Source organism: Macaca nemestrina, chromosome 3, assembly GCF_043159975.1.
Source record: "Macaca nemestrina isolate mMacNem1 chromosome 3, mMacNem.hap1, whole genome shotgun sequence".
Taxonomy (NCBI): Eukaryota; Metazoa; Chordata; class Mammalia; order Primates; family Cercopithecidae; genus Macaca; species Macaca nemestrina.
Genome location: NC_092127.1, coordinates 71092394 through 71119080, shown reverse-complemented (window position 1 = coordinate 71119080; position 26687 = coordinate 71092394). Strand labels below are relative to the sequence as shown.

Sequence of the window (26687 nt, the reverse complement as noted above, 5' to 3'; positions counted from 1 at the left end):
GGAACTGAAAGAGGACCCACTTGCCTGGAACTTAGAAGGGAGAGCATCATGTAACCAGGCCTGAGAGATAAAAGTGGGAAGCATGCCACACAGGGTCTTGTGGGACATGTACAAGAATATGAATTTTAACCAGCAAGTGAAATAAGCGGCCATTGATAGGATCTCAGCTGGAAAGAAGCAACAGAGATCCACTTTGATGCTGCATTGAGAAAATGGTAGAAGGAGCCAAGAACATCTGTGGTGAGATTAGTTGCTGCAAGTAAAAGAAAGTGTTAAGGATGCACGTAGGTGATTGTGGGACCATGAGGATGGTTTTAGCAGAAAGATCATACATTCAGTTTTAGATAGGTTAAGTTTGCTTGTGACATGATTCTAGTGGAGCCAAATAGTGGCTGGAATATAATAAGAAAGGGCACAGTCGATGTGAGTTGTTGTTGCTATTATATCAAGTTGATAGTTCAATATAAAATCCTAGAGCTTAGAGGAAGGAGGTCTGAGTTACGAATGAACATTCGGAATTTACTAGAGTATAGATGGTAGTGAAAACCAAGAAGTATATGAGCTCATCTAAGGAAAGGGGGAGGGGTGAAAAGAAGCCCAAGGACATGGTGCTGGTTATGCCTCTGATTGAGCCTTTCTTTGTTCTAAGATCCATCTGACTTTAGACCTCTGCACTAAGGGTGGGCTTATATGCTTCCCACAACTCTGCTTAAGCTAAAATGCTCATAGCTGTCCCTTTATGAATGCTTAGTGTATGAAATGTCATTGGTCATCTTCAGGATATTTCCCTCATTTCCTGTGATATTTCTACTATCATCATCATAGCAGATAAATTTCGTTTGTTCGTTGTATGTGCCAAACACTATTATAAGAGTTCGATTTTTGTTGTTGCTGTTTTTGAGACAGGATTTTACTCTGTCGCCCAGGCTGGAGTGCAGTGGTATGATAATGGCTCACTGTAGCCTCCACCTCCCAAGCTCAAGCGATCCAACCACTTCAGCCTCCCAAGTAGCTGGGACCACCTGCCACCATATCCAACATATATATGTCCGAAAAAAAAAATATATATATATATATATATATTTATATATAATATTATATTTTTTGTAGAGATGAGGTTTTGCTGTGTTGCCCAGGCTGGTCTCCACCCCTGAGCTCAAGTGACCTGCCCACCTCAGCCTCCCCTTGTGCTGGGATTATAGGGGTGAGCGACTGCACCCAGCCTCTAAGAGCTTTAACCCTCATTAAAATCCCCTTAGGAGATATCACAGTAGCCCATTTGCTTAGAAGGAAACTGCAGCATCTAAAGATAATAGCTGCCCAAGATGCATTTCCTATTTGTTCCTAGCATGGAAGGATTGCGTTGCAGTTATCTTCCCAGGTGTATGGTATCTTTGATGCAGGCTGTTGGAGTTCATATTTCAGTTCTACCTCTACTAGCTGTGACATCATGGGCAGGTTACTTCGCCTCTAAAGGGTCCAACACAATTTCAGTACCTATGTAAGTGTTTATTAATATTAGCTGCATTACTATTGTTATTCTGTATATTCCCATCTCATACTATTTCCTTCAGGGTGCCTTATAGGAAATCTTGATGATGTAGTGACATTTATAACTTATCCAACCTTGTAACTTTCTTGAACCTAACTATTTCAGAATGCCTGTCTAAGTGATTTGTTGATTTTTAAAATTTAGAATAGTTTCTTGATCACTCAGCATAGTCCTCATCATAGGTTGAATATGGAGCAGAATTCAGTCACAACTGTCAGTTCTGTACTGCTGATCAAGACAATTGTGTCCATGGGAACTCTCTCACATGCAGGCTAGTATGCTTGTTCTGTACTTATTCAGAGTACCCTACTGACTATGCAGAAGTCTTCAATTTTCTATGTATTTTTTGATAGCATTTCAAGAATATATTCATCACTATACTGAAATGTTTACATGTTGATCTTGTTGGCTTTTAAAAGTATTTTAATCTCATTTCTTTTTAAAAAATTTGAAGAGTTACTGGGAAAAAAAATGAGCCCTATGCCCTTGGAAATTTCAGTCTAACCAGGAAGACAGACATTAGACAAATAATACTGTTAATATTTCATAAGAGTTATGATAAAGTCTCCAAAGGGAGCCTGGTCTAAAGGGGAAGAATAGAGTTGGTCAGCAGAGGCTTTCCTGAGGAATTGGTTTTTGTAGCACATTCAGATGTGCCTGTAACCTATCAATTCCAAAGATTTTCTTGACTTTTTTTATTTGTCTACATCCAACTATTTTATATAACATTGTGATTTTGTTATCTAATCATGTATAACTTAGTCCATCTATCTATGTGAATCTGAAGTGTGCATCACTGAGTCAAGCCAATTTCCCCTCTTAGTTTTATGTTTCTATTATACTGGCATCTTTATCTTCTAGTCCCCAAGCCTGCTACCACCCCCCAACCATAATTTAACGATAAGCATGTTCTTTTCTTCTTTCTTCCCAAATATTCCTCATTTCCACTCTCTCTCAAAACCACCTTAGTCTGGACCTATACCACCTCACACATGGATTACAGCAGCAGCCTCTTAGCTGAGACTGTCTTGACTCTGCCTACTTCTTCACTCTGCACAGTGTGGCATGTTCTCTCTCTGTTCATATTACTGCTGTTCATCATTCTGGGTGTCACTACTACACTAATCATCTGTAAACACTATCTTTATCAAATCCGTCTGTTCAAATGCACCCAATGCTCTTTATTTTCAAGTTCATACCCTTGTACTTCACAATCACTTCCAAGGACTTTCATTAATCTGCAGCACTCTTTTAATCAAATATTTTTTCCATTTTCAACCCAAAACATAGTATCCTATATTTTAGTTAATTTCACTCTGTGCTAAGTGCATTGTAACCATTTCATTTCTTCAACCTTGCCAGGGAGTTTTGCCTGGCATGTTGTCCCCATCCTCATATTCAAACCCAGTGCATCATGACATGTCACTTTCAAGCACCATGTATCTTAGAAACTGCCACTGACTTTACTAAGCTTCACTAATCTCTGTGTGTGTGTGTGTCTGTCTCTCTCTCTCTTCTGAAACCTGTAACAGATAGTCTATACTGCATAAATCACTATTTATTATGTACAACATACTGTTGGCTGCTGTTTCACAAGTCTCATTTCCCTTAATAGAGTCCGTTCTCTAGGGGAAAGAATTATTCCTAATATCCTAATATACTTCTGTGGTGTCCACAGTACTTACTACAGCACTAATTCCAAAGTAGGTTATCACTAATTGCATAATGATAATTATTTTTGGTGGTTGAAGGTTTTATCTACCATAGATATTATGATATTAAATTTATCCCATGTTGGGATGCTATGATTATATTAACTTAACATTGAATGTGATAGTTATCTGTAACTTCAACAGATAAGTTAAAGCATTAGAATAAAGTAAAAGTGTCAAATTAACCCACAGGAGTAAGATGCCATTGGATTCCATTAATTCCGCAAAAAGTCATTGCTCCTGGCACAAGTGGTGCAATGATAGACAAAAGAAAGGTATTATCTCAACCCTCTTCGAGCTTCCAGGCATACAGAGAGGCTGACTTTAAACAAAATTTTAATTATGGCAACAAGTACAAAGGAGATGTTCTTTTCACAAAGACCATGTATACCCACTGGTCTTATCAAGTTTGGAAAGTCAGAGAAGGCACCACAGGGCAATTGTGGCGAGGAGCTTAATTTTCCATATTCATCCATCTGCATGATGCCTCAAAAATGAAGGGCTCAGGTGAAGTCTGTACCTTTGCCTCTGCCTACTGCTATGGTGCCACCTTCCACAGGAGGAGTGACAGCAACGGTTCAGTCCATCCTGAAGTTTTCAGAGTTAGCAGAAACATGGAAGAGAATGGGAAGTTGCTGTCCTTGGATGAGTTTGTAGTATGAATAGAAAGCTCTAAGAATCTGCACCAGAGACTGAAGTTGGCATGGCAAAGTGAGATGTGCAATTGAAAAAGGTTTGCAGAAAACAGGAGAATTTTAATGTATGCATTTAAATATGTTAGACCAATTCCTCAGGGACATGCACTGGAATTTTCTTTAGCTTCAGAAGGAAACTTGAAGAGTATAATGGAAAAGAAATGTCCTTCAGCATTTTATAATGGCTAACAGAGAAGGTAACTTTGATAGATTCCTAATACCTGTCCTAAACAGTGAGAGCATACACTCCTCACCACTCTGCCTCATCATAGGTAAGAATTGTATAAGTTACATGCCTTTCACTTTTGACAAAGGGAACAAATTATAAAACGCTACTATCTAAAATGGAAAATGTAGCAATACATTTTATATCTAGTCAAAAACACTTCACAGGTAAAATTGAAACACAGAAATGGGAAGATATGAGATTTCGTATTCTGCTGTTACGCTCCAGAATATTATAGTCATAAGCATGTACATAACTTTAAAAGTGCAATTACTTATCAAAATGAAATAACATAATTACAATGAAAACTCTGTTGTCCAGGTAAATTTTTATTTGCTTAAATATCATCTGTACCTATACCAGAACCCTTCCCTACAATTCCCCCTCACCTATGATGATTAGCAGTTTACGACTACATTGTGAGAAATGAGACTGCACTGGCCTGCCAGATCAACTCTCTAAGATTGCTCTATGATATTCTCCATGTTATTAATTCTTGTCCCAGAAAAATCTGTTATGTTATCCCCCTAATCAAGAAAAGTTGTGTGTCTCTAACAGAATACCACAGACTGGGTAATTTATAAACATTAACAATTTATATGGCTCACAGTTCTGGAGATTTGGAAGTCTGAGAGCATGGTGCTGGCATCTGGTGAGGGTCTTCTTACTGTGTCATCTCATGGTAGAAGATTGAAGGGCAGACAGCATGCACAAAGGGGCAAGAGAGCAAGAGCCAGCCAAACTTGCTTTTATGACACCCTTGAGATAAGTAACCCGCTCCCAAGATAATGACATTTATCTATTCATTAGGGAGGACCCCTCATGACCTACTCACCTCTTCTGAGGCCTCACCTCCCAACACTGTTGCATTGGGAATTAAATTTCCAGCACACAAACTTTTCAGGACACATACAAACCATAAGACCTTCCTACAGACTTTCACAACCTCTATACTCTCAAGTCTTATCATAATCTGGGTTACCCATACATAGTCAAATTTATTTTTTAAGTATTTCTCACTCTTTCCTCCCACTCATTATTCATGATCCTTACCCAATTTTGTGCTCATTCCTGCCTCTGTAACATTCCCTCTATCTCAAATGTCTGTTCAAATTACTCCCATCCTTCAAGGCTCTACCCAAATCCTACTCCACAGTACAGCCTCCCTACCCCCTGGAGCATTCCACAGACTCCCCCACTTGCCATGGACTCTTTCTTCTCTCATCCTGTTATAGTCATTGTCTGTAACCCACAACCCTCACATTATTATCATTCTTGTCACTATCTCTGCTTTATAATTTAGAATGTTTTAAATAAATTCAGTCTGCTGAATATTTATATTTTAAATAGCAGGAGAGCTACCCCATAAATATTCGAATGCATGACATATATACTCTAAATATTTTAAGGAATGAACTCCAATATATAATTTAAAAGATAACACATTTATCTTGTAAATATAATATCCTATAAATATCCTACAATTCTAGTCTAGAACATTATGTTATTCATAAAGATAAACATATTGTTCAAAATATTGTTCATTGTTTATGTCATAGAATTTTGCAACTAGAATGTTAATTGGTGATCATTTATTCTAACTTCATCATTTTACTTGGTACAGGGGCCCAAATGACACAATGAATAAGAAGCAGATGTGCAGTAGACTCTAATCTTATGACAAACACTAAATACAGCATTTTTCACCTTTGCTTATTGTTGTACCAGCTAGCTTTTAGCCTGCCTTATGTACAGTCACAAGACCTATCTTAATTTTTTTTATACTCCATTATAATTTCTTGTAAAGTTCCAGGACCATAAAACTCTAATAAGCTTTTGCTCTAAGAAACACCCAGGAATTCCACAGGGGGAAGGCAAGATGGTCAACTAGATGCAGCAAAGAAGTGCTACTCCCACAGAGAAAAACCAAGGGTTTGAGTAAACCAACATAATTTGGACAGATCTCAAGAGAGAAAATGTTTAGATGGAGATGCAATGCAGATGCTGAGGCTGAGAAGGGAGAAGGCAGGCACAGGGTACTGGAATGCGTGGGCTAGTCCCTGGCCCTGAACAACCCCTGGGGAATAGGTTCATGATGGGACTGAGGGATTGCCCACCCTCACCATGGGCCTATGGGATGCTGGCTTAGAGGGCCTCGCAACCTCATGGACATTTGATCTGACAAGGGGATCTGATTGCAGAGTAGAGAAAGACAGCTTCATCCAGCATGAAACAGGGGACTTTGTACATGGTGCAGCTCTGGCAGAACATGGTAATAGGCGTCCATAACCCAGGTCTCCCCATTTCCCTCCAGAAACCTCTAGCCGCAGCTGACCACTGGTCCAGAAGAAAGTAGAGCTGACTTCCCTGTGGAATTGGGTCATGTTTGTTCTGCAGGCCTTCCAGCCTGCCAGCCCCTCTCAGGGCCACACCCTAGCAACCCTGCAGGAACATATGCACAGTACGGCCTCTGTTGCCCAGCCCGGGTACCTTGCTCCACCCAATTATATATTCCTGGTGGCTTGGGAGCACTTTGGATTCCTCAGAGCAGCCAGAATCCAATTCCAAGTGCCTGAGGGATGGAGCCCCAAGCCGATTAAAGTGCCTGAGGGCTGCAGCAGCCAGCTCAGTAATGCCAAGCCAAGTTCTGTGGCTGGCACTCAAGTGGGAGAGGAGCTCACACTCTCAAACCACTGAGAGGGGTGAGACGCGCATTCATGGGCTGGAGTGGGAGGGGCCATGCCTCCTCCCCAGGACTGGCCGGGAAAGGTTGTCTCCCATCTACCTGCTGCAACTTCTGGCCAGGGAGTCCTGCAGCCCAGACCACCTAACAAAAGAAATGCAGACACAATGTCAGTGATCAGAGGGGCTCCCCCAAGTTCCAAGAGTTGACATGGTGAGGAAGTCACGTCTCTCCCTGCCCACTGCAGAGCATGGCTGCAAATATGAGAAATACAGAGGAGCCATGCAGCTAGACAAGAGGCTATCTACTGCCTATTACTCTTCAGCATCATCTACTGGATCCCAGCCCAAACTACAATGCCAAAAATATTTTGCTGCTATACACTCCTGTGAAACCAAGAGCAAGAATTCAGCCACAAATAAAGGCCCTGTAGAGAGGCTTAGGCATGTGAAAACATCCAGAAACAAATCCAACTGAAATACTCAAATTACATCATTGTTAAAGAAACACTGGACTTCTTAGATGCAAAAGAATCATGGTAAGAACTCTGGCAATTTGAAAAGTCAGAGTGTCTCCTTTACTCCAAATGAATCCACCAGCTCCCCAGCAGTGGTTCTCAACCAGTCTGAAATGACTGAAATGACAGACATAGAATTCAGAATCTGGATGGCAAGAAGGGTTGAGATTCAGAAGAAAACTGAAACCCAATTCAAGGAATTTATTTATACTATCCAAGAGATGAAATATGAAATATCCATTTTAAGAAAGAATTAAACTGAATTAGTAGACCTGAAAAATTCAGTATAAGAATTTCATAATACAATTAGAAGTATTAACAGCAGATTAGACCAAACTGAGAAAAGAACTTCAGAACTTGAAGACTGGATCTTTGGGCCAACTCAGTCAGACAAAACTAAAGAAAAATAGTTGTTAAAAATGAATAAAACCTCTGAGAAATATGAGTTATGTAAAGACACCAAATTTTTGATTCATTAGCATCCTTGAGAGAGAAGGAGACAGAATAAGCAAGTAGGAAAATATATTTGAGTATATAGTCCGTGAATCTATTTCCCTAATCACACTAGAGAGGTTGAGTTGCAAATTCAAGAAATACAGAGAACCTAGGCTGCATACTACGTGATATGACCATCCTTAAGGCACACAGTCATCAGATTCACCAAGGTCAATGCAAAAGAAAAAATCTTAAAGGCAGCTAGAGAGAAGAATGGTCAAGTCATGTACAGAGGGGACCCCATTAGGCTAGCAGCAGACATTTCAGCAGAAACATTACAGCCAGACAAGATTGGGAGCCTATTTTTAGCATTTTAAAAAACAAAAATTCCAACCAAGAACTTCATATGGCACCAAACTAAGCTTCTTAGGAGAAAGAGATAGAAAATCCTTCTCAGACAAGCAGATGCTGAATGAATTCATTTCAACTAGACCAGCCTTACAAGAGGTTCTTAAGGGAGTGCTGAACATGGAATTGAAAAGAAACACCTGCTACCACAAAAACACACTTAAGTGCATAGCCTGCAGGCACTATAATCCACCTAGACAATCAAGTCTTCATAACAACCAGCAAACAACATGATGACAGGACCAAAATCTCACAGATCAATACTAATCCTGAATGTAAATGAGCTAAATGCCACACTTAAAAGACACAGAGTGGCAAGGTAGATAAAAGGACAAGACCCAACCATCTGCTGTCTTCATGTGACCAATTTCACATGTAATGGTACCCACAGGGGCAAAGTAAAAGGATGGAGAAAGATCTACTGTACAAATGGAAAATACACAAAGATCAGGAGTGACTATTCTTATATTAGATAAAACAAACTTCAAACCAATAACAATTTAAAAAGACAAAGAAGGGCAATACATAACGATAAAGAGTATAATCCAACAACAAGACTTAACTATCCTAAATATATATACACCAAACATTGGAGCACCTAGACTCATAAAACGAGTTCTTCTTCACTCACAGCAAAACTTAGACAACTACACAATAATAATGAGAGACGTCAACACCGCACTCACAATATTAGACAGATATTCAAGGCAGAAAACTAATAAACTCTGGACTTAAACTTGTCACCTGACCAACTAGATCTAATAGATATCTACAGAACCACTCCACCCAACAACCACAAAATATACATCTTTCTCATCTGCACATAAAACATATTCTAAGATTGACCACGTGTTTGTTCATGAAGCAAGTCTCAATAAATTTTAAAAAACTGAAATCATACCAACAACATTCACCAACCTCAGTGCAATTAAAAAAATCAATTCAAGAAGATCTCTCAAAACTACACAATTATATGGAAATTAAGCAACTTGCTCCTGAATAACTCCTTGGTGAACATCAAAATTAAGGCGGAAATAAAAAAATTCTTTGAAATTAATGAAGATAGGGACACAACTTACCAATATCTCTGGGATGCAGCTAAGTTAGTGTGAAGAAGAAAGATTATAGCATTAAATGCCTTCATCAAGAAGTTAGAAAGATCTCAAATTAACAATCTACCTTTGTACCTAAAGGAACTAAAATAAAGGAACAAACATACCCCCACAGCTGGCAGAAAAAAATAAATAACATTAAAGAAGAATTAAATGAAACTGAGATGCCAAAATCCATATAAAAGACCAATGAAACCAAGATTTGGTTCTTAGAAAAAAATAAACAAGACTGATAGTCCATCAGCTAGAATAACAAAGAAAAATAAAGAGAATATCCAAAAAAGAACAATCAAAAATGACAAAGATAACATTACAACTAATCCCACAGAAATAGAAACATCCTTAAAGATACTATGAATATCTCTGCTCACATGAATTTGAAAATCTAGAGGAAATGGATAAATTCCTGGAAACACAATCTCCCAAAACTGAATCATGAAGAGATTGAAACTCTGAAAAGACCAATATCAAGCTCTGAAATTGAATCAGAAAAAAAAAAAAAAAAAAAAAAAAAAACCTGCCCACCAAAAAAAAGCACTGGACCAGATTGATTCACAGCCAAATTGTACCAGACATACTAAAATGAACTGGTACCAATCCTACTGAAATTATTCCCAAAAAAATTGAGGAGAAGGGGCTTCTTCCTCACTCATTCTGTGAAGCAAGCATCAGCCTGATACCAAAAGCTGGCAGAGACACAATGAAGAAAAAAACTCAGGCCAATATCTCTGATGAACATAGATTCAGAAATTCTCAACAGAATACTAGCAAACCAAATCCAGCAGCATATCAAAAATTTAATAGGCCACAATCAGGTCCGCTTTATTTCTAGGATGCAAGGCTGTTTCAACATATGCAAATCAATAAATGTCATTTACCACACAAACAGAATTAAAAGCAAAACCATATGATAATCTCAATAGATGCAGAAAAGCTTTCAATAAAATCCAACATACCTTCATGATAAAAACCCTTAACAGTCTAGGCATTAAAAGAACATATCTCAAAATAATAAGAGACATCTATAACAAACTCACAGTCAGTGTCATACTGAACAGGCAAAAGTTGGAACCACTACTCTTGAGAACTGGAAGGAGATAAGGATGCCCACCCTTACCACTCCTATAGCACTGGAAGTCCTAGCTAGAGCAATCAGACAAGAGAAAGAAATAAAGCATCCAAATAGAAAAAGAAGTCAAACTATTTCTCTTTGCTGATTATATGATTTTATACCTAGAAAATGCTAAAGATTCTGCCAAAAGGTCCTTAGAACTGATAAATGACTTCAGGAAAGTTTCAGGATAAAAAAACAATATACAAAAATCAGTAGTGTCCCTATACATACATCAGTAATGCCAAAGCTGAGAGTCCAATGAAGAATACAATCCCATGTACAATAACCACAAAGAAAATGAAATACCTAACAATACAGCTAGTCAAGGAGGTAAAAGATCTCTACAAGGAGAACTAAAAAATTCTGATTAAATAAATCAAAGACAATACAAATAAATGAAAATACATTTCATGCTCATGGATTAGAAGAATCAGTGTCATTAAAATGGACATGATTCTTAAAACAATTTACAGATTCAACACTACTCCTATCATATTACAAATGTTATTTTTAAATAAATAGAAAAAAAACTGTTCTAAAATTCACATGGAACCAAAAAAGAGCCCAAACAGCCAAAGCAATTCTAAGCAAAAAGAACAAAGCCAGAAGCATCACACTACCTGACTTCAAACTATACTACAAAGCTACAGTAACCCAAACAGTGTGGTACTGGTACAAAAGCAGACACATAGACCAATGGAACACAATAGAAAACTCAGAAATAAAGCCACACACCTACAATCACCTGGTCTTTGGCGAGGCCAACAAAAGCAAGCAATAGGTAAAGCACTCACTATTCAGTAAATGGTGCTGGGATAAATGACTAGCCACATGCAGAAGAATGAAACCGGACCCTTACCTTGTACCATATACAAAAATTAACTCAAGGTAATTTGCCTAGTCTGTAATCCTAAGCAAATTAAGTAAGCAAATTAATTCAAATGCAGGACATCAAACTATAAAAATTTTAGAAGCAAATCTAAGAAATACTGTTCATTATATCAGCCTTGGCAAAGAATTTTTGGCTAAGTCCCCAAAAGCAATTGCAACAAAAACAAAAGCTGACTAGTGGGACCTAATTAAACTAAAGAGCTTCTGAACAGCAGAAGAAACTATCAGCAGAGTAAACAGACAACCAACAGAATGGGAGAAAATATTCACAAAGTATGCATCCAACAAAGGTGTAATATCCAGAGTCTACAAGAAACTTAAACAGATCAATAAGAAAGAAACAAACGACCCCCTTTAAAAACAGGCAAAGGACATGAGCAGATGTTTCTTCAAAGAAGCAATCAGGCAAGAGAAAGAAATAAGGCATCTAAATAGAAAAAGAAGTCAAATTATCTCTCTTCACTGATGATATGATTCTATACCTAGAAAATGCTAAATATCCTACCAAAATAGTCTCTTTATTAAAAGAAGACATACAAGTAGCCAACAAACATGAAAAAATGCTCATCACCACTAATCATCAGAGAAATGCAAATCAACACCACAGTGAGATATCATCTACACCAGTCAGAATGGCAATTAGTAAGAAGTTAAAAGATAACAGATGCTGGTGAGGCTGCATAGAAAAAGGAATGCTTATACACTGTTGGTGGGAATGTAAACAAATTCAGTCACTATGGAAAGAAGTTTGGAGATTTCTGAAAGAACTTGAAACAGAGCTATCACTTGACCACGGATTCTGTTACTGGGTATATGCCCAAAGGAAAATAAATCATTCTACTAAAAAGATGCATACACTTGTAGGTTTATCACAGCACTATTCACAATAGTGAATAAGTGAATAAGGTAAAGAATCAAACTAGATGCCAATCAAGAGTGAATTTGATAAAGAAAATGTGGTACAAATATATCATAGAATACTATGTGGCCATAAAAAAGAATGAAGTCATGTCTTTTGTAGTAACATGGATACAACTGGAGGACATAATCCTAAACAAATTAACTCAGGAACAGACAACTAAATACCACATGTTCTCACTTATAAGTGGGAGCTAAGTACTGAGCACACATGGACATATACACAAGAAAAACAGACACTGTGAGACACTGTGGACTATTAGAGGGAGGAATAAGGAAGGAGGACATACATGGTGGAAAAACTACCTATCGGGTACTGTGCTTACTGCCTGGGTGATGAGATCCATACCCTAAATGTCAGCATCCCGCAGTATCCCCAGGTAGTAAACCTGCATGTGTACCCTCTAAAATAATGGTTGAATTTTTTTAAAAGGAAAAGAATTCCTTAGGTGCCCAGGTAAATCCAAGCATGGCTGTACATTATTTTGGTTTTGACTAGCCAGGAAATATGTGTTTGTTTCCCATTAGTTCAACTACCCGAGAAAAAATATTGTTCAGTTGACAGAGATATATACACAGTTTGCTTAAGCTTCATGCACTCAAAATACTCTTAACAGTAAATCTGTATCAGTGTGCTGTGATACCAGAGGAAGTGTAATCCTAATAAATGTAGATCACCCAAATAAAAAAAGAAGCGCCCATGTTTCTTTCGTATTATTTTTCAAAGTTACTAAATTTTCAAAGGTTACTAAGACTTGAAAGGGATTTCAAATTATTGCATAACAAAGTGTTTCATGAAGTCTCAGTTGTTTTCATTACATTTTTAAAAACATTTCTGGAGTAGTTTTTCACATAATTACAAAACTCCTTCTCAAAAAGTGGAAATAGAATGGTATAGAAAGTGAATCAATAGGTAAATATGCTCTTCTCCAAGAATATATGATTCCCAATGGTCTCACACCAGATTTGCAGAAACCCTGAGAGGTATTTTATTCCTAATATTTATCTTACCACATGACAGTTTTGATTTTTGGAAAATGCAACTGTGAAAATATGTAGTTCTAAAAAAATTAATTGCATTGTGGGGCCACATATACATTTGAAAGGGCTATTCTAATGACAGCAATTATCGTAAGGTTGTTTCTCTAATGAATGTAAAATGCATATACAATGATAAAATTGTGCCAATGACTTTGCAGAAAAGAAAAAAACATGTTTTAATTGTGGCATAAACATTCAGTATCTGTAATTAAAAACAAACAGCTTGAGTATGTATTACATAATGTATAGCCAGATGGCAAGAAATGGCAGTGTATGGCTTAGGTGACCGCTCTGTTGTCTTTGTTCTATACTATCTATAGAGTTTGATGCAAAGCACAGTGATATCATGAAATTTCCTGTTAGCCCAAAGTCTTTTTTGTACTAGGGATAGAGGGCTCAATGGACCCCTTTTCCTCTTTCTATCAGTCCCATGTCCTCACGCAGATCTGGGAGAAGAAAAGGGAGGGCTTCGAATTTACTATACACCAGTTCATCTGCCAAATACTCTGCCACTTATGCTAGTCAACAAGATAAAAACTTGCTTATTATAATGCTGCAAACTGACTGTTTTATATTCTTTTCTATTTTTCAGGTTGTATTTTCTGTGAGTCCTGATCAAGTGATACAAATGAGCTGCAATGGTGACATAAACTCTTGACTGAGACTGGGAAAGTAGCCGGAACACCATCTTTTCTTTTAATTTTTTATGGTGCTTCTATTGGCATAGTTGGGGAAAGTACCTACAACATGAGTTTTATCATGAAGCTTCACAGACACTTTCAAAGAACAGTCATTCTGCTTGCCACTTTTTGTATGGTGAGCATTATCATTTCTGCTTACTACCTGTACAGTGGCTACAAACAGGAAAATGAACTCTCTGAGACGGCTTCAGAAGTTGACTGTGGTGACCTCCAGCACCTACCATATCGGCTCATGGAAGTGAAAGCAATGAAGCTTTTTGATGCTTCAAGGACAGATCCCACAGTCCTAGTATTTGTAGAGAGCCAGTACTCATCTCTTGGTCAAGACATCATTATGATTCTAGAATCGAGTAGATTCCAGTATCACATTGAAATTGCCCCTGGAAAGGGAGATCTCCCAGCACTTATAGACAAAATGAAAGGCAAATACATTCTCATTATTTATGAGAATATTTTAAAGTATATAAATATGGACTCCTGGAATCGAAGCCTTCTAGATAAATACTGTGTAGAATACGGTGTGGGTGTCATTGGATTCCACAAAACTAGTGAGAAGAGTGTACAGAGCTTTCAGTTAAAAGGTTTCCCTTTTTCCATATATGGAAATCTTGCAGTAAAAGATTGTTGTATTAATCCTCATTCTCCATTGCTTCGTGTGACCAAATCTTCCAAGCTTGAAAAAGGTTCTTTACCTGGAACTGACTGGACAGTTTTTCAGATCAATCATTCAGCCTACCAACCGGTAATATTTGCCAAAGTAAAGACCCCAGAAAACCTTTCTCCTTCCATCTCTAAAGGTGCTTTTTATGCCACTATAATACATGACCTGGGGCTTCATGATGGAATTCAAAGGGTTCTTTTTGGCAACAACTTGAACTTTTGGCTGCACAAGCTCATCTTCATAGATGCCATCTCCTTCTTATCAGGGAAGAGGCTGACATTGTCCTTGGACAGGTACATTCTTGTGGATATTGATGATATATTTGTGGGAAAAGAGGGAACAAGAATGAACACCAATGATGTAAAGGTAAGGCTCTATTTTCTCAAGTTTCAAAGTTCAGTTCATCTCCCAGCAGGGATACAACTATCCCAGTTTGTACTACAACTGGGTTACCCAGGACGTGGGATTTATTGGGAAAGTCTGGGCAATCTAGGATTATCACTCACCCTAAATCAACTAATAAGATTATATACTTCTATCTAAATCAAGAAAAATAAAGGTTTTACTAAAAGATTGAGTGTGGTAGGATCCTGAAATGGTTTTCTACATGTATTTACAACTAGAGTAGAAATCATTTTGTTTAATTACTGTCCATAAACTATCTACCTCAAAAAAAACTATTACTAATCTCAGACTTAGCACATTTAAATGTGAATTTGTCTTGATGATAATAAATATTTCCACAAATTTCAAGAATTACAGATCTCATAGTAGCAAGTTCAGATACTTTTGGAAGTCAAATATGCAATGCATTTTCTCTTATATTTTTCTGAAACTGAAAATCAGTACTACTAAATATGAAAATCAATGACTGTATAAGCATATTTATTCACATATACACATGAGGATTTAACTTGATTTCAGTGAACACTTCTGACACATATATGAAGCCAATCATGCTGTATTTAAATTGTATTACATTTCTTCTTGTGTAAAACTGTTGCCCTTAAACAGAAAACAATTATTTGAAATAGTTTGTCATTATTATGAGTTGATTGTGTTACATAAACAGCTGATTGTTTGCTATTAAAACATTTTAAAAATTAAAGTTACCTACATTTATCTTAGTTTCCCATTCGAAATATCATAGGATTCTATGTCTGCTATGCTACATATTGATTTCTCATAAAAGTGAGACTTTTGATACATGGTTTTTATTCTACAGCTTTGACCTTTTGGTAGACTATCTAGAACCAAATCAGATAGCAAAAAATATATCTTGAAAACTTTGTTCTTTTCTCTAGTCACTAAGCATCTGGCAAATAATAGTAATGTTCATCACACTAGTTAAGTGAACTAAGAATACCAGAAGGACCATTAAATGTTACTGTAAGAGAGTGTGAAGACTGAAAAGAAAAAAAACTTCCATATTCTTGGCATTATTTTAGTCTCTTCCTTTTAGCTAAATGGAAATTAATTAATAAAGAAGCTGTATTTAAGTTTCCATTAAGTCTTTGTATTTACTTTTGAAAATATAGCTAAATTTAAACTAAGCTGGTAGTTTAAGCATTTATTACATGTTTGAAGATTAGAAATAATACATAATTCTTCCATTTTTTTCCATTTCAAATGATTTTGGTGAGAAATGTTTTCAATATGAATATATTTCTGATGTGAAATTGTTTGAAACTGTCAAATATATTGTTATGGAAACTTAAAATATGGTAAATAAATCCCTGAGTTTTTTATGTAGCCCCCCATTTCCCCTAATATTATACAAAATACAAAATGTCTTTGTGCTCCAGAAGTTAAGCCAGTTTTCAGGGGTATGAAAAATTAGAGGCTTATTGAACACATTAAAGAAAAGTTTGGCATGTGTACTTTATGACCTGCTCATATTTAGATAGAAATATATTTTCTAAACTACCTAAGGCTTTTAAAAAAATATATGTTTTGAATAATCTGGGTTTTTTAATTACTTCTAAATTGCATCTGTGATTGTGTCTCAAAACACTAATTTATTGCAGTCAGTTGCCCTGAGAGTATAAACAGTCATTCATGTATTCATTCTGTAACTAGTTATTAAGTGTGTACTACATGTGAAGCACTTTTTGGAACTTACAGATAAAATCTTGAACTGTAGTCCATTCCTTTAGAAGAGGGGCAGGGAAGAGTAGAGTCATAAGAAAGCACATTGTGCTGAGCATCTATCGGTTCAGTACTTAATATGGCTATATCCCATTCCAGGCAAGAGGCAGGCTTTAGGGATACAAAGATAAAGTGTCTCGTGGGGGTGGTAAATAGGTAAATAGCTCGCAACATGGTAAGCACAATAACAAACATATCTACACAGTTTTATATAAATTATGTTGTGGGAAACACAACAGTGTGTGCTGTGTACCTGTAAGTATTAAGAATGTAGGACGGAGTTCGAAGGTAAGACTAGATTGATGTGATGATTTGGAAAGCTGTAGCAGTAATTCAGACAAAGATAGCAATTTCTTGAAACCAGGAAATTGGAGTAAGAATGGAGAAGGAAGGACCAATAAGATCTATTTAGGAAGTAAAATTGAACAACTTAGTAATTGGCTAAATGGAGATGAAAGAGAATATAATCATGGCATTAGAATTTGTCATGAAAGAGAATATAAGGATGACATTAGGATTTTAGCATAGGTGGATAATTGTTGATGATGTCAACAACAGTAAGTAAGAGGATCATAGCGAAGATCATTAAAGGTCATATTAAAATTTTCAGTTTTATTAAAGTGCATGTTTGATGCAGAGGCATTTCACAGGTAGTTACTTCACAGGAAAAGTCTGGGTAGGACATATAGACTTCAAATTCATCATCCTATAGGGAATCATTCACCGCATGAAGGTGTGTGAGATCAGCCAGGGAAATAATTTATAGAGTGATGAGAGAAGATGATCAAATGTAGAATATTGAGGAAAATCATCTTTTAGAAAACAAGTAGAGGGAAATATCCCTTGAATAAGAGTTTAAAAGAACAGTCGGAGACTAGGAAGCTGAGATACTATAGCTTCAGCAGGAGTGTGATCAGCAGTATAAAACCCAACAGCAGGGTTCACTGGGGTAAGGACTGGAGAGTCTCCTTTGGGAAAAGACAAAGATCACTGGTGACTCTTGTGTAATCTATGTGAATGGAATGATAGAGACCAAAGCCCATGTGCAGTGAGTTCAGGAGTTAACTAAGGGGTCAAGATGGGGTCAAGATGTGAAGAAAGAGAGTATAGAGCACTCAGTGGAGAAATTTTGGTATGAAGCAAAAAAGAGAAATTATACAGTAGCTAGAGGGTGGACTGGGTCTAGGAAGACCAACTGTCCTGTTTTGTCTAGGACTGAAAGTATTTGGTGCTAAAACTTAAGAGTCCAAGAGTTAGATAGGGGTGACCTGACTAAATCAGAAAAGGAAGAAATAATCAAAAATCATGAAGTCTAAAAAAAAAATCATAAATTTTGTGATTAAGGGTATATAATTAATATAAATGTTTAAATCAATTAATTATTACCACTTATGAGCAAATATTATATTTTCCCTATTTTAAGTATTGGGAAAATTTAAAAGAATGTGAGAAAATCAAAAGTTACATAAACTGTTATGTACCAAACTGGAAGGAGAGTGCAAGACATAAATTTTAGCTATTAAACTAATCACTGCATGGATGTTATTTTTCTTCCTTATGTGGAACAGAAAATGTGCTTCCTTATTTAATGGGAAGATTTAAATAGCAATGTAATATCAGCTTTACCCACCTAGAAGCTGAATAATATGAGTATATTTTAAAGAGCCTCAAAGCCACAAAAGAAACTGTGACATGGCACAAAGTGTTTCATTCTTCATGCCACAATAAGACAAAAAGAAAAAGAAAAAAGAAAAAAGAAAAAACAGGCCTAAGTTGAGGTATTCGTTTGTCTGGGAATATGCAAGCTACAAGCCATAGCCTATAAAGAAACAAAGAAAAAAAAATGTTTAGATAATTCAAATATTCCTTTAAAAAGGCAGGACAAATTTCAGTGAAATTGAAGTCGGGAAAATGTGTGTGTGTATGTGTGTCTGTGGACGTATGCATGCAAACATGTTCCATTGGACTATTGGATGAGTTTTAGTGATGTTCAAAATTTCAAGTTCCTTGTGATCTATGATCTACCCTCAAACTTCCCGACTAAGGGTTTTTGGAGAGAGAAAGTGATATTTCTACAATTAAAAGCATTTTAGTTTTATATGAAAGCACTTCATGACCCAGTGAACACTAACAACCCATATGATCTTTTAGATGCATTAACTCACTCTTGTCGTAAGATCCATTATACCTTTAGACCTACCATTTCATATAACATTTATGTCTCAAGACATTTGAGGAGTTGAATGAAAAGACTCTGGAAAAGGTAGTCTTTCAGAGTTTTACTGAACTCCTTGCAGTTGAATACTCTCAATGCATAAAAGAGGTTACATATCACTCCCTCCTGCATCTCTCCCTTCCTCTCTCTCTTCTATTTCTGTAATAGGTACACATTTCTTTCAAACTTTGAGAAAATTCCTAAAATTCATCGGAAAATGAAGAACCCACCCGGTCACATCTGAGCTTACTGAAGAGGTAACTGTGGCTCCTCCTGGAGTACCTTGTACTTCTTTCCGGAGGTACTCAACAGCCACTTTCCTTTTTTAACCACCGCAGACCTTTCCCACTATTTTCCTACATTTCAATATTCCATAACTTGTGTATTTGTAGATTAGCCCTTAAAAAAAATCTACATTTTTAAGTGGCCCCAGAAGAGAGGGAAGTTCTTAAATTTTTAATACAATGTCATGAGTGACTGTATCATTATTTTCCTCTCTAACAGAAGATCCAAGAGTACTTAGGGAAAAGAAAGTGCTGAAAATAGAAGTGGGAAGCCAGAAAACTGAAAAATAAGACATATTAAGCTCAAAAGATAAACTCAGCTGACTTTTTAGTCTTGCTTGGGGCTGACTGTAGGAGGCTCTAATTGGAGTGTAAAGGTGCACTCTGTGCTGCTTGACTTCATCACGAATATTCACCACACCAGCTAAGGGGAAGCCAGAGGCTTCATAATATCGCTAAAAAAACCAACATACCAAATATTGGGAGGAGGGGGAAAACACAACTGCAATCAATTATTCTGTCATAAGTACACATAGAAAGGTAGCAAAAATTTCTCCAGACGGTTCACTATTCAAGTGCTCTGTATGAATGTCAAGACCTGTACACTGTACATAGTATTAATGTTTTGCCATTTTTCTCCTAAACTCATATTTCTTGAGTTCCTTTCCATTATATCTGATGTTTCTTATTTCTTATTTACTGATATTCATTTAATTTTATTATGCTATAGAAGCATGTATCTGCTTGATACCAATACTTCAAATTTGCTAGATTTACTTTATAACTGGATACAGTATGCCTCATGTACTTGACAGGAACATATATTCTCTGATCAAGGTATATCAACACAACCTTGTTAATTACGTTTTTCAAATCTGTCTTCTTACTGTATTCTTCTTTGGGGGGTGAGGGAGAGGAGTGGTATCCCTGATGCTATCAAAAGAGTTATGTTTAATTTTCCAACTGTGATGGTTGATTGAAAGTATTTCCTTGTTCTGAAAATTATTGTCTTCTATATTTTGAAGCTATGTTAAGTGCATATATTTTGAAATTGTATTTTAATATAATGTTTTATCTATGTTATCTTTTTAACTGTATTAATGTTGTTTTGCCTTTGTTTGTTTTGTTTAATGCTAATACAGCTATACCAGCTTTCTTTTGATTAGTATTTGAGAAATACATCTTACCCCTTTTTCATATATTTTTAATCTCTCTGCTGTCTTTGCACTGTAAATTAGCTTTGAAAATAGCTTCAAGGTGAACTTTGCTTTTTGTCTACTCTGTCAATATTTGTCTTTTAATTAACAAGATCAATCTACATATAGTTAATTGGATTATCAATGTATATGGATTTATTTCAGCTACTTTATTTTGTGCTTTATATTTGCCCCACTGGTTATATTTCGTCTCTTCTTTTTCTCTCTTCATTTTTACCTTCATTTGAATTGTCAGTTTCTTTCTTTTTTCTATCCATTCCTGGTTTAAATGAATGTATTTTATCTCTCTCTCTCTCTTTTTTTTTTTTTTTTTTTGAGTAGTTTCTCCAGAAATTTAAACATATGCATTAAACAAGTGCCAATATCTTCATACCTCAGTCAAAAGGTAGAAAGTTCTTTATCTCCAATAATGCTCTCTCTCCTTTGGCTGATAGGTTATTCTTGCTCTGGATGTGAATGTTGTTGTTCAACCCTGGATATTAGGCACTGTTGTTTTTACTACCATCAAAATTTGATTACATTTGCCAGATTTCTACTGTTTTCTTTGCTAACCATTCACCTTTTCCCATCTGATGTGATTCTCAGCTTCTACACCTTACCCCTTTTTTTATAGAGCAGACAGAGTCATGCCATTGACACATAATTTTGATCATGACCCTCCTCTCCTCAAAACCCTTCAGCAACTTCCAGGGTCTTTATCTCCACTACACGCCCAGCTCCTTTTCCCTCACTCACTCTACTGCAGCCTCTCTAGTATCCTTGCTGTTCCTTGCTCCTGTTTCAGAATTTTGCACTTGCTGTTCTTTCTCCCTAAAGTGTCCTTCCCCCAGATTGGTGCATGGCTCTCTTCTTTGCTTCCTTTGGGTCTTTACTCAAGTGTTACTTTCCCAGTGAAGTCTTCTCTGACCATTCTCTTTAAAGTTGCAACCCCTAAATCTCCCATCTTTCCCTGAGAATGTTTTGTTCTGGCACTTATGATCACCAATGATGTGCAAAACTGGCTCATACTGGCTTATAAGGTCAATTTTGTGCATCTCTTCCCAGCTTTAGGGAAGAAGTATTTACACCATAAAAATGGACAAATGCTACAAATCTGGGCTTTTTATTCACAAAGACCCAGTTGTTAAAGGCTTCACAGCATGCTACCATACATACCATATATTTTACTAATTTATTAGATTGGTGCAAAAATAATTGAGGTTTTGGCCACTACTTTGTTATTTTGACTATTAAAATGTAAGCTTCATTAGGGCAAGATTTTTTTTCCTCTATTTGGTTCACTGATGTATCTCCAGCACAGAGAAATGTGCCTGGCTCACTATACATTTGTTGAATGAATGAATTGCGTTCTTTCTGAAGTATATCCTTTAGACATGATAAAAGAAAAACATCAGCTGAATTAAATTTAAAGGAATTTAATTGAGCAATGAACAATTCATGAATTTGGCAGCCTTCTGAGCCAGAGTAGGTTCAGAGACTCCAGCGCAGGCACATGGTGGAAGAAGATTTATGGATAGAAAAAGGAAAGTGACATACAGAAACCAGAAATGAGGGCAGAAACAGCTGGATTAGTTACAGGTTAGTGTTTGCCTTATTTGAACATGATTCAAACACAATTGACTGGCCAAAACATAATAATTGGCACAAGTGTAGACTGCGGTCTGTTTACACCTCTACTTGTTATAGTTCATGATGTATAGAAAAACCTTTAGGCCAAACTAAAATTATGTAAGTTTAAATAATTAGTTATTAAACTCTATTTTAAAGACTTCTTTCAATGAGAATTTATTCATGGTAATAGTCTAAACTTTATTTTAAAGACTTCCTTCAAAGAGAATCTATTAATGGTAAACCATCTCAGATTTTCTGCATTGTAAATGTCTTTATTTTCCCTCATCCTTAAAAGATAGCTTGTTGAGTTCACAATGCCTAGTTAACAGTTCCCTCATCTATATCCATTGTCGCTCATACCGGGAAGATTACTGCTCCCTGGAAGTCACCTAAACATTTTTGGTAACAGAATGTCCAGTTCCACTGGTCCCTAATTGTTTTATGATTGTCACAACGTTAGGCAATTTGAGACCATTCTTATGAATGTATATGAAATGTTTGTCTCCCTCTCTCTCTCCGTCCCTCTCCCTCTCTCTCTTAGTTTGGTGGAATACTTATTTCTACATTTGATATAATGTGATCATATTAAAAATACACAGGAACATAAATTACTGTCAATATTATTATCACATTCAGATAGCCATAGTGTGCTAGCAACTATACAACTATACAGTTATTCTAAGAAAATAATTTTATAATTTAACATGGGGAAATCATAAAATAGATTAGCAAAGGGAAAAACTTTCATATTCATAATCTCTTTACATTTAATATATTGTATTAAATTTGTTGTTACATTGTGAAATGGAATGTTTCTCTACTATTAAGGAGTGATTTATTATGCAAAGACATTCTAAAAGAATGAGTTATAAATTATTTAAAGAAAGCAAAATGCTGTTACTGAACACATGAATATATGAACAGGATATTTGGTGACTAATTACATTTTTTAAAGGTCTGATGCAGGCCGGGTACAGTGGCTCATGCCTGTAATCCCAGCACTTTGGGAGGCTGAGGTGGGCAGATCACCTGAGGTCAGGAGTTCAAGACCAGCCTGAACAACATGGAGAAACCCCATCTCTACTAAAAATAAAAAATTATTCAGGTGTGGTGGCGGGCGCTGTAGTCCCAGCTACTCTGGAGGCTGAGGCAGGAGAATAGCTTGAACCCGGGAGGTGGAGGTTGCAGTGAACTGAGATCTTGCCATTGCACTCCAGCCCAGACAACAAGAGTGAAACTCTGTCTCAAAAAAAAAAGAAAAAAAGTCTGTTGCAGTAAATCCAGCCCATGCATGATACACGAGAGCTGTCATAGATGGTACCAAAGCTCAACCACACAATGATGACTTCTACATACTGTAATAGCAGAAGAATACAAGAGGCAAATTCAGAACAGAGATTTAGGTTATAGAGATATTAAGAAAATTATGCGCATTTACTCTGTTAAAATAATGTCATAAGGTTTCAAAGGATACGCTGATGAATAATGAAACACATTTTTGATAAAGGAAATCAAAAACCTTGGAGAAAATTGTACTATTTGCCAGTTACTGGATTATGTCCTTCTCTTGGTCAAGAGAATTGATTTCTTCTAACATTCCATGTTTCCAGAAAATAAATCAGCATGTAAAAAATCATTTTTGTATCTCTATGCTGGTGGTTTATACTGCTAAACCCATAAAAACTGCAGTAAGTTACTCCCAAAATAGGTAACACTTACTGAGTACATACGTTGTTTTAAGTGCTTTGCTTCATCATGTAATTCTCATAGAAATCCTATAAAACAAAGATAATAAGCAGCATCATTTTACATAAAGAAACTGAGGCTGATAGCTTATGACTAATTTGCCCGAGATCTTACAACTAGTCAGTGGCATTCCTAGAATATAAAATGCAGGTCTACCTGGCTCCAAAATCTGAGCTTTTCCACCTCATGGGCTTCATAGTTGTGAGCTTAACACAACTGGTGTTAGGTGGTGTCCATAGCAATTTCTTCCTACCAAACTCTACTTTACAGTAAATTACAACTTATCAGATTCTGTTATAGTTTGATGGGTTTTATCTGAAGTTTTGCCCTAGATTTGCTTATAAGTCTGGAACAAAAATTAGTATTAGTCACTTCTTGAAATGTCTTGGGCTGAAATAAGTTTTTGATGTATGAGAGTGGCATAGTGACAGCTTAGTGACAGGTCCTTCTGGCACTCAGTCAACTAAAGAAAGAAAATTGCCCATAATTCTGATAATTTCACTTTTTCTATCTGTATGTACTCAGATTTTAAAGTCTGTGTGATGTTTGAGAGTGCTTTATGCTGGCATTCCTAACATTTTTTAAAGCACACAAACAAAATAGAAAAAGTCAAGGAAATTCTGACATATCGTCACTTAGTCTCTGGGAAAAATGAATTAATAGCTAAAGCACTTTTTTATTCTTAAGTTTTATAAGCTTCTATGAATAATGAAACTGGAGACAGAAATACAAAGTGGATATTAAAATCATGATGTTAATATAAAATAAATCATGAGATCTATTTGACATAATTTATAAACTGTTTATAACCAAAGAAATATAGCCAACTTATTACACTTCTAGATGAACTGAAAATACATATTAGAATTTTACCTTAAAAGATTACATGCTTTCTCATTTTAATATTAATAGTTATAATGATTATTAATAGTTATAGTTATTAATTACACCAATTGCTAAAATAACTATGTATGGTTTTCTATTAATGCCAAAGCAAATTACCACCAACTTAGTGGCTTAAAACAACCCAAATTTGTCATTTTGCGTTTCTGAAGGTCAGACATCCAACATGGATCTTACTGAACTAAGTTCAAGATATCCACAGGGCTGTGTTCCTTTCTGGAGGCACTAGGGGAGAACCCATCACCTTGCTGTTTCCATCTTCTAGATTCTGCCCACATTCCTTGGCTCATATTCCCTTCCTTCATCATTAAAGACAGAAATACTCTCTGTGCCTTATTTCATAGCCACATCTCTCTCTTACTAAAACTGGAAAGGTTATCTGCTTTTAAGGACCCATATGGCCCAACTGGATAACCCAGAATAATCTCCCCATATCAACGTCCTTAACTTAATCACATTTGCAAAATCTCTTTTGCCATGTAATGTTCACATTCACAGGTTCCAGGGATTAGGACATGGATTTCTTGGTAGGGGAGGCAAAGGAGATATTATTCTGTGTACCACAAGCTATGCTCTTCAGGTAATCATGCTACAATTCTTACAATGACTCAACTCTCTAAAAAACTCTACTACTTTACTACTGTTTTCCTCACTGGAAAATGAAATCTTGATGGCATATAGATGCTCAAACAATGACTCTAGATCTCTGAGTTAACAGTAGTTAACTGGGGAAAATTAAATTATTGTGCTATTAAATGCTTCATATTCCTTACACTCAGGAGGTTAACATGGGGGAGCAAGTAACCGTCCCTTCACTTAGGTATCTTAAGAAATGTACCTCTCCAAAGATTGCTTGATTGGAGCAGATGTGTGACTATGATCAATTCACTACTTTAGGAGTTTCTAATATCATGTTTCTAGAAGTGCATCAATTATGAGACTAGAGACTGTTTTGAAAGCCAGTTGATTAGGACTACCACATAGTTACTTAAGCACAGTTTACCATTTTCATTGTCACCATTTCATTATACTTTCATTTTTCTATTTTGTTCTCTTTGATTTATGTTTCTGCATCCACCTCAGTTTTAGTGCCCTTATTGTACTGGCCTTTCCTTCTTTGGAATTTCTATTCTAACTACCCCAATCTAGAAAGAGCAATGGTGTTTTATCTGTTTATCCCTTCTCTATTTATCTCCCCTGCTTTGATATCCTGGTGTCTGGTATAATAATGTACCTTTTTTCCCCCTTCATACATACATCTTTATTTTAAGTAACTACTTGTCTCTATTTTTTTCTGTGACTACATAAACTGAGTAGAATCAGATTTCTGGGGAAAAAAAATTGCATGTAGAAATTAGATCAACTGGTTGAGGCATTGAATAATGATCTATCCTCAAAAATAACAATAATAAATCCTTCACTATTCTTTTGGATGAATATATTTTTTATATATATTATATACTATAATATTATATATGATATATAATATATTATAATATGATACTATCATATTATATATATGATATATAATATATACTATATATTTGTATATTATATATTATATTATATATTAACATAAATATATAATATATACTTTTATATAATATGTATTTTATATAACATATATAAATTATATGTATTTATATTTTATATATATATAGTGCCAGAATAACATATAACGGAGCCATTTTTTATCTAAGAATCCTAAGAGATAAAGTATTTGAGTTCACATAGAAAGACAGCTTACTCGATATTCTTGAATAAATGAATTCAAGTGGTTTTGACAATAAAATGAAGATTAGAACTGCTGCCAATGGAGTAGTGAATAGTTATATCCTGCCAAACTCAGATTTCTGATATGCTGAAAAATACTTCTAGGAAATTTTGTATAACATTT

General features: G+C 36.0%; 1 protein-coding gene across 3 annotated transcripts in view; it reads left to right on the top strand.

The window, feature by feature from the left end:
* Window positions 1-26687, top strand: part of LOC105486196 (N-deacetylase and N-sulfotransferase 3) — a 217863-nt gene that overhangs the window by 5770 nt on the left and 185406 nt on the right. For all 3 annotated transcript variants that reach the window (XM_071093102.1, XM_071093101.1, XM_071093103.1), the window contains exon 2: window positions 13897-15032. In XM_071093102.1, the coding sequence (XP_070949203.1) occupies window positions 14052-15032 (981 nt within the window). In that variant the 5' untranslated portion in view covers window positions 13897-14051. The remainder of the gene's footprint in view (window positions 1-13896; window positions 15033-26687) is intronic.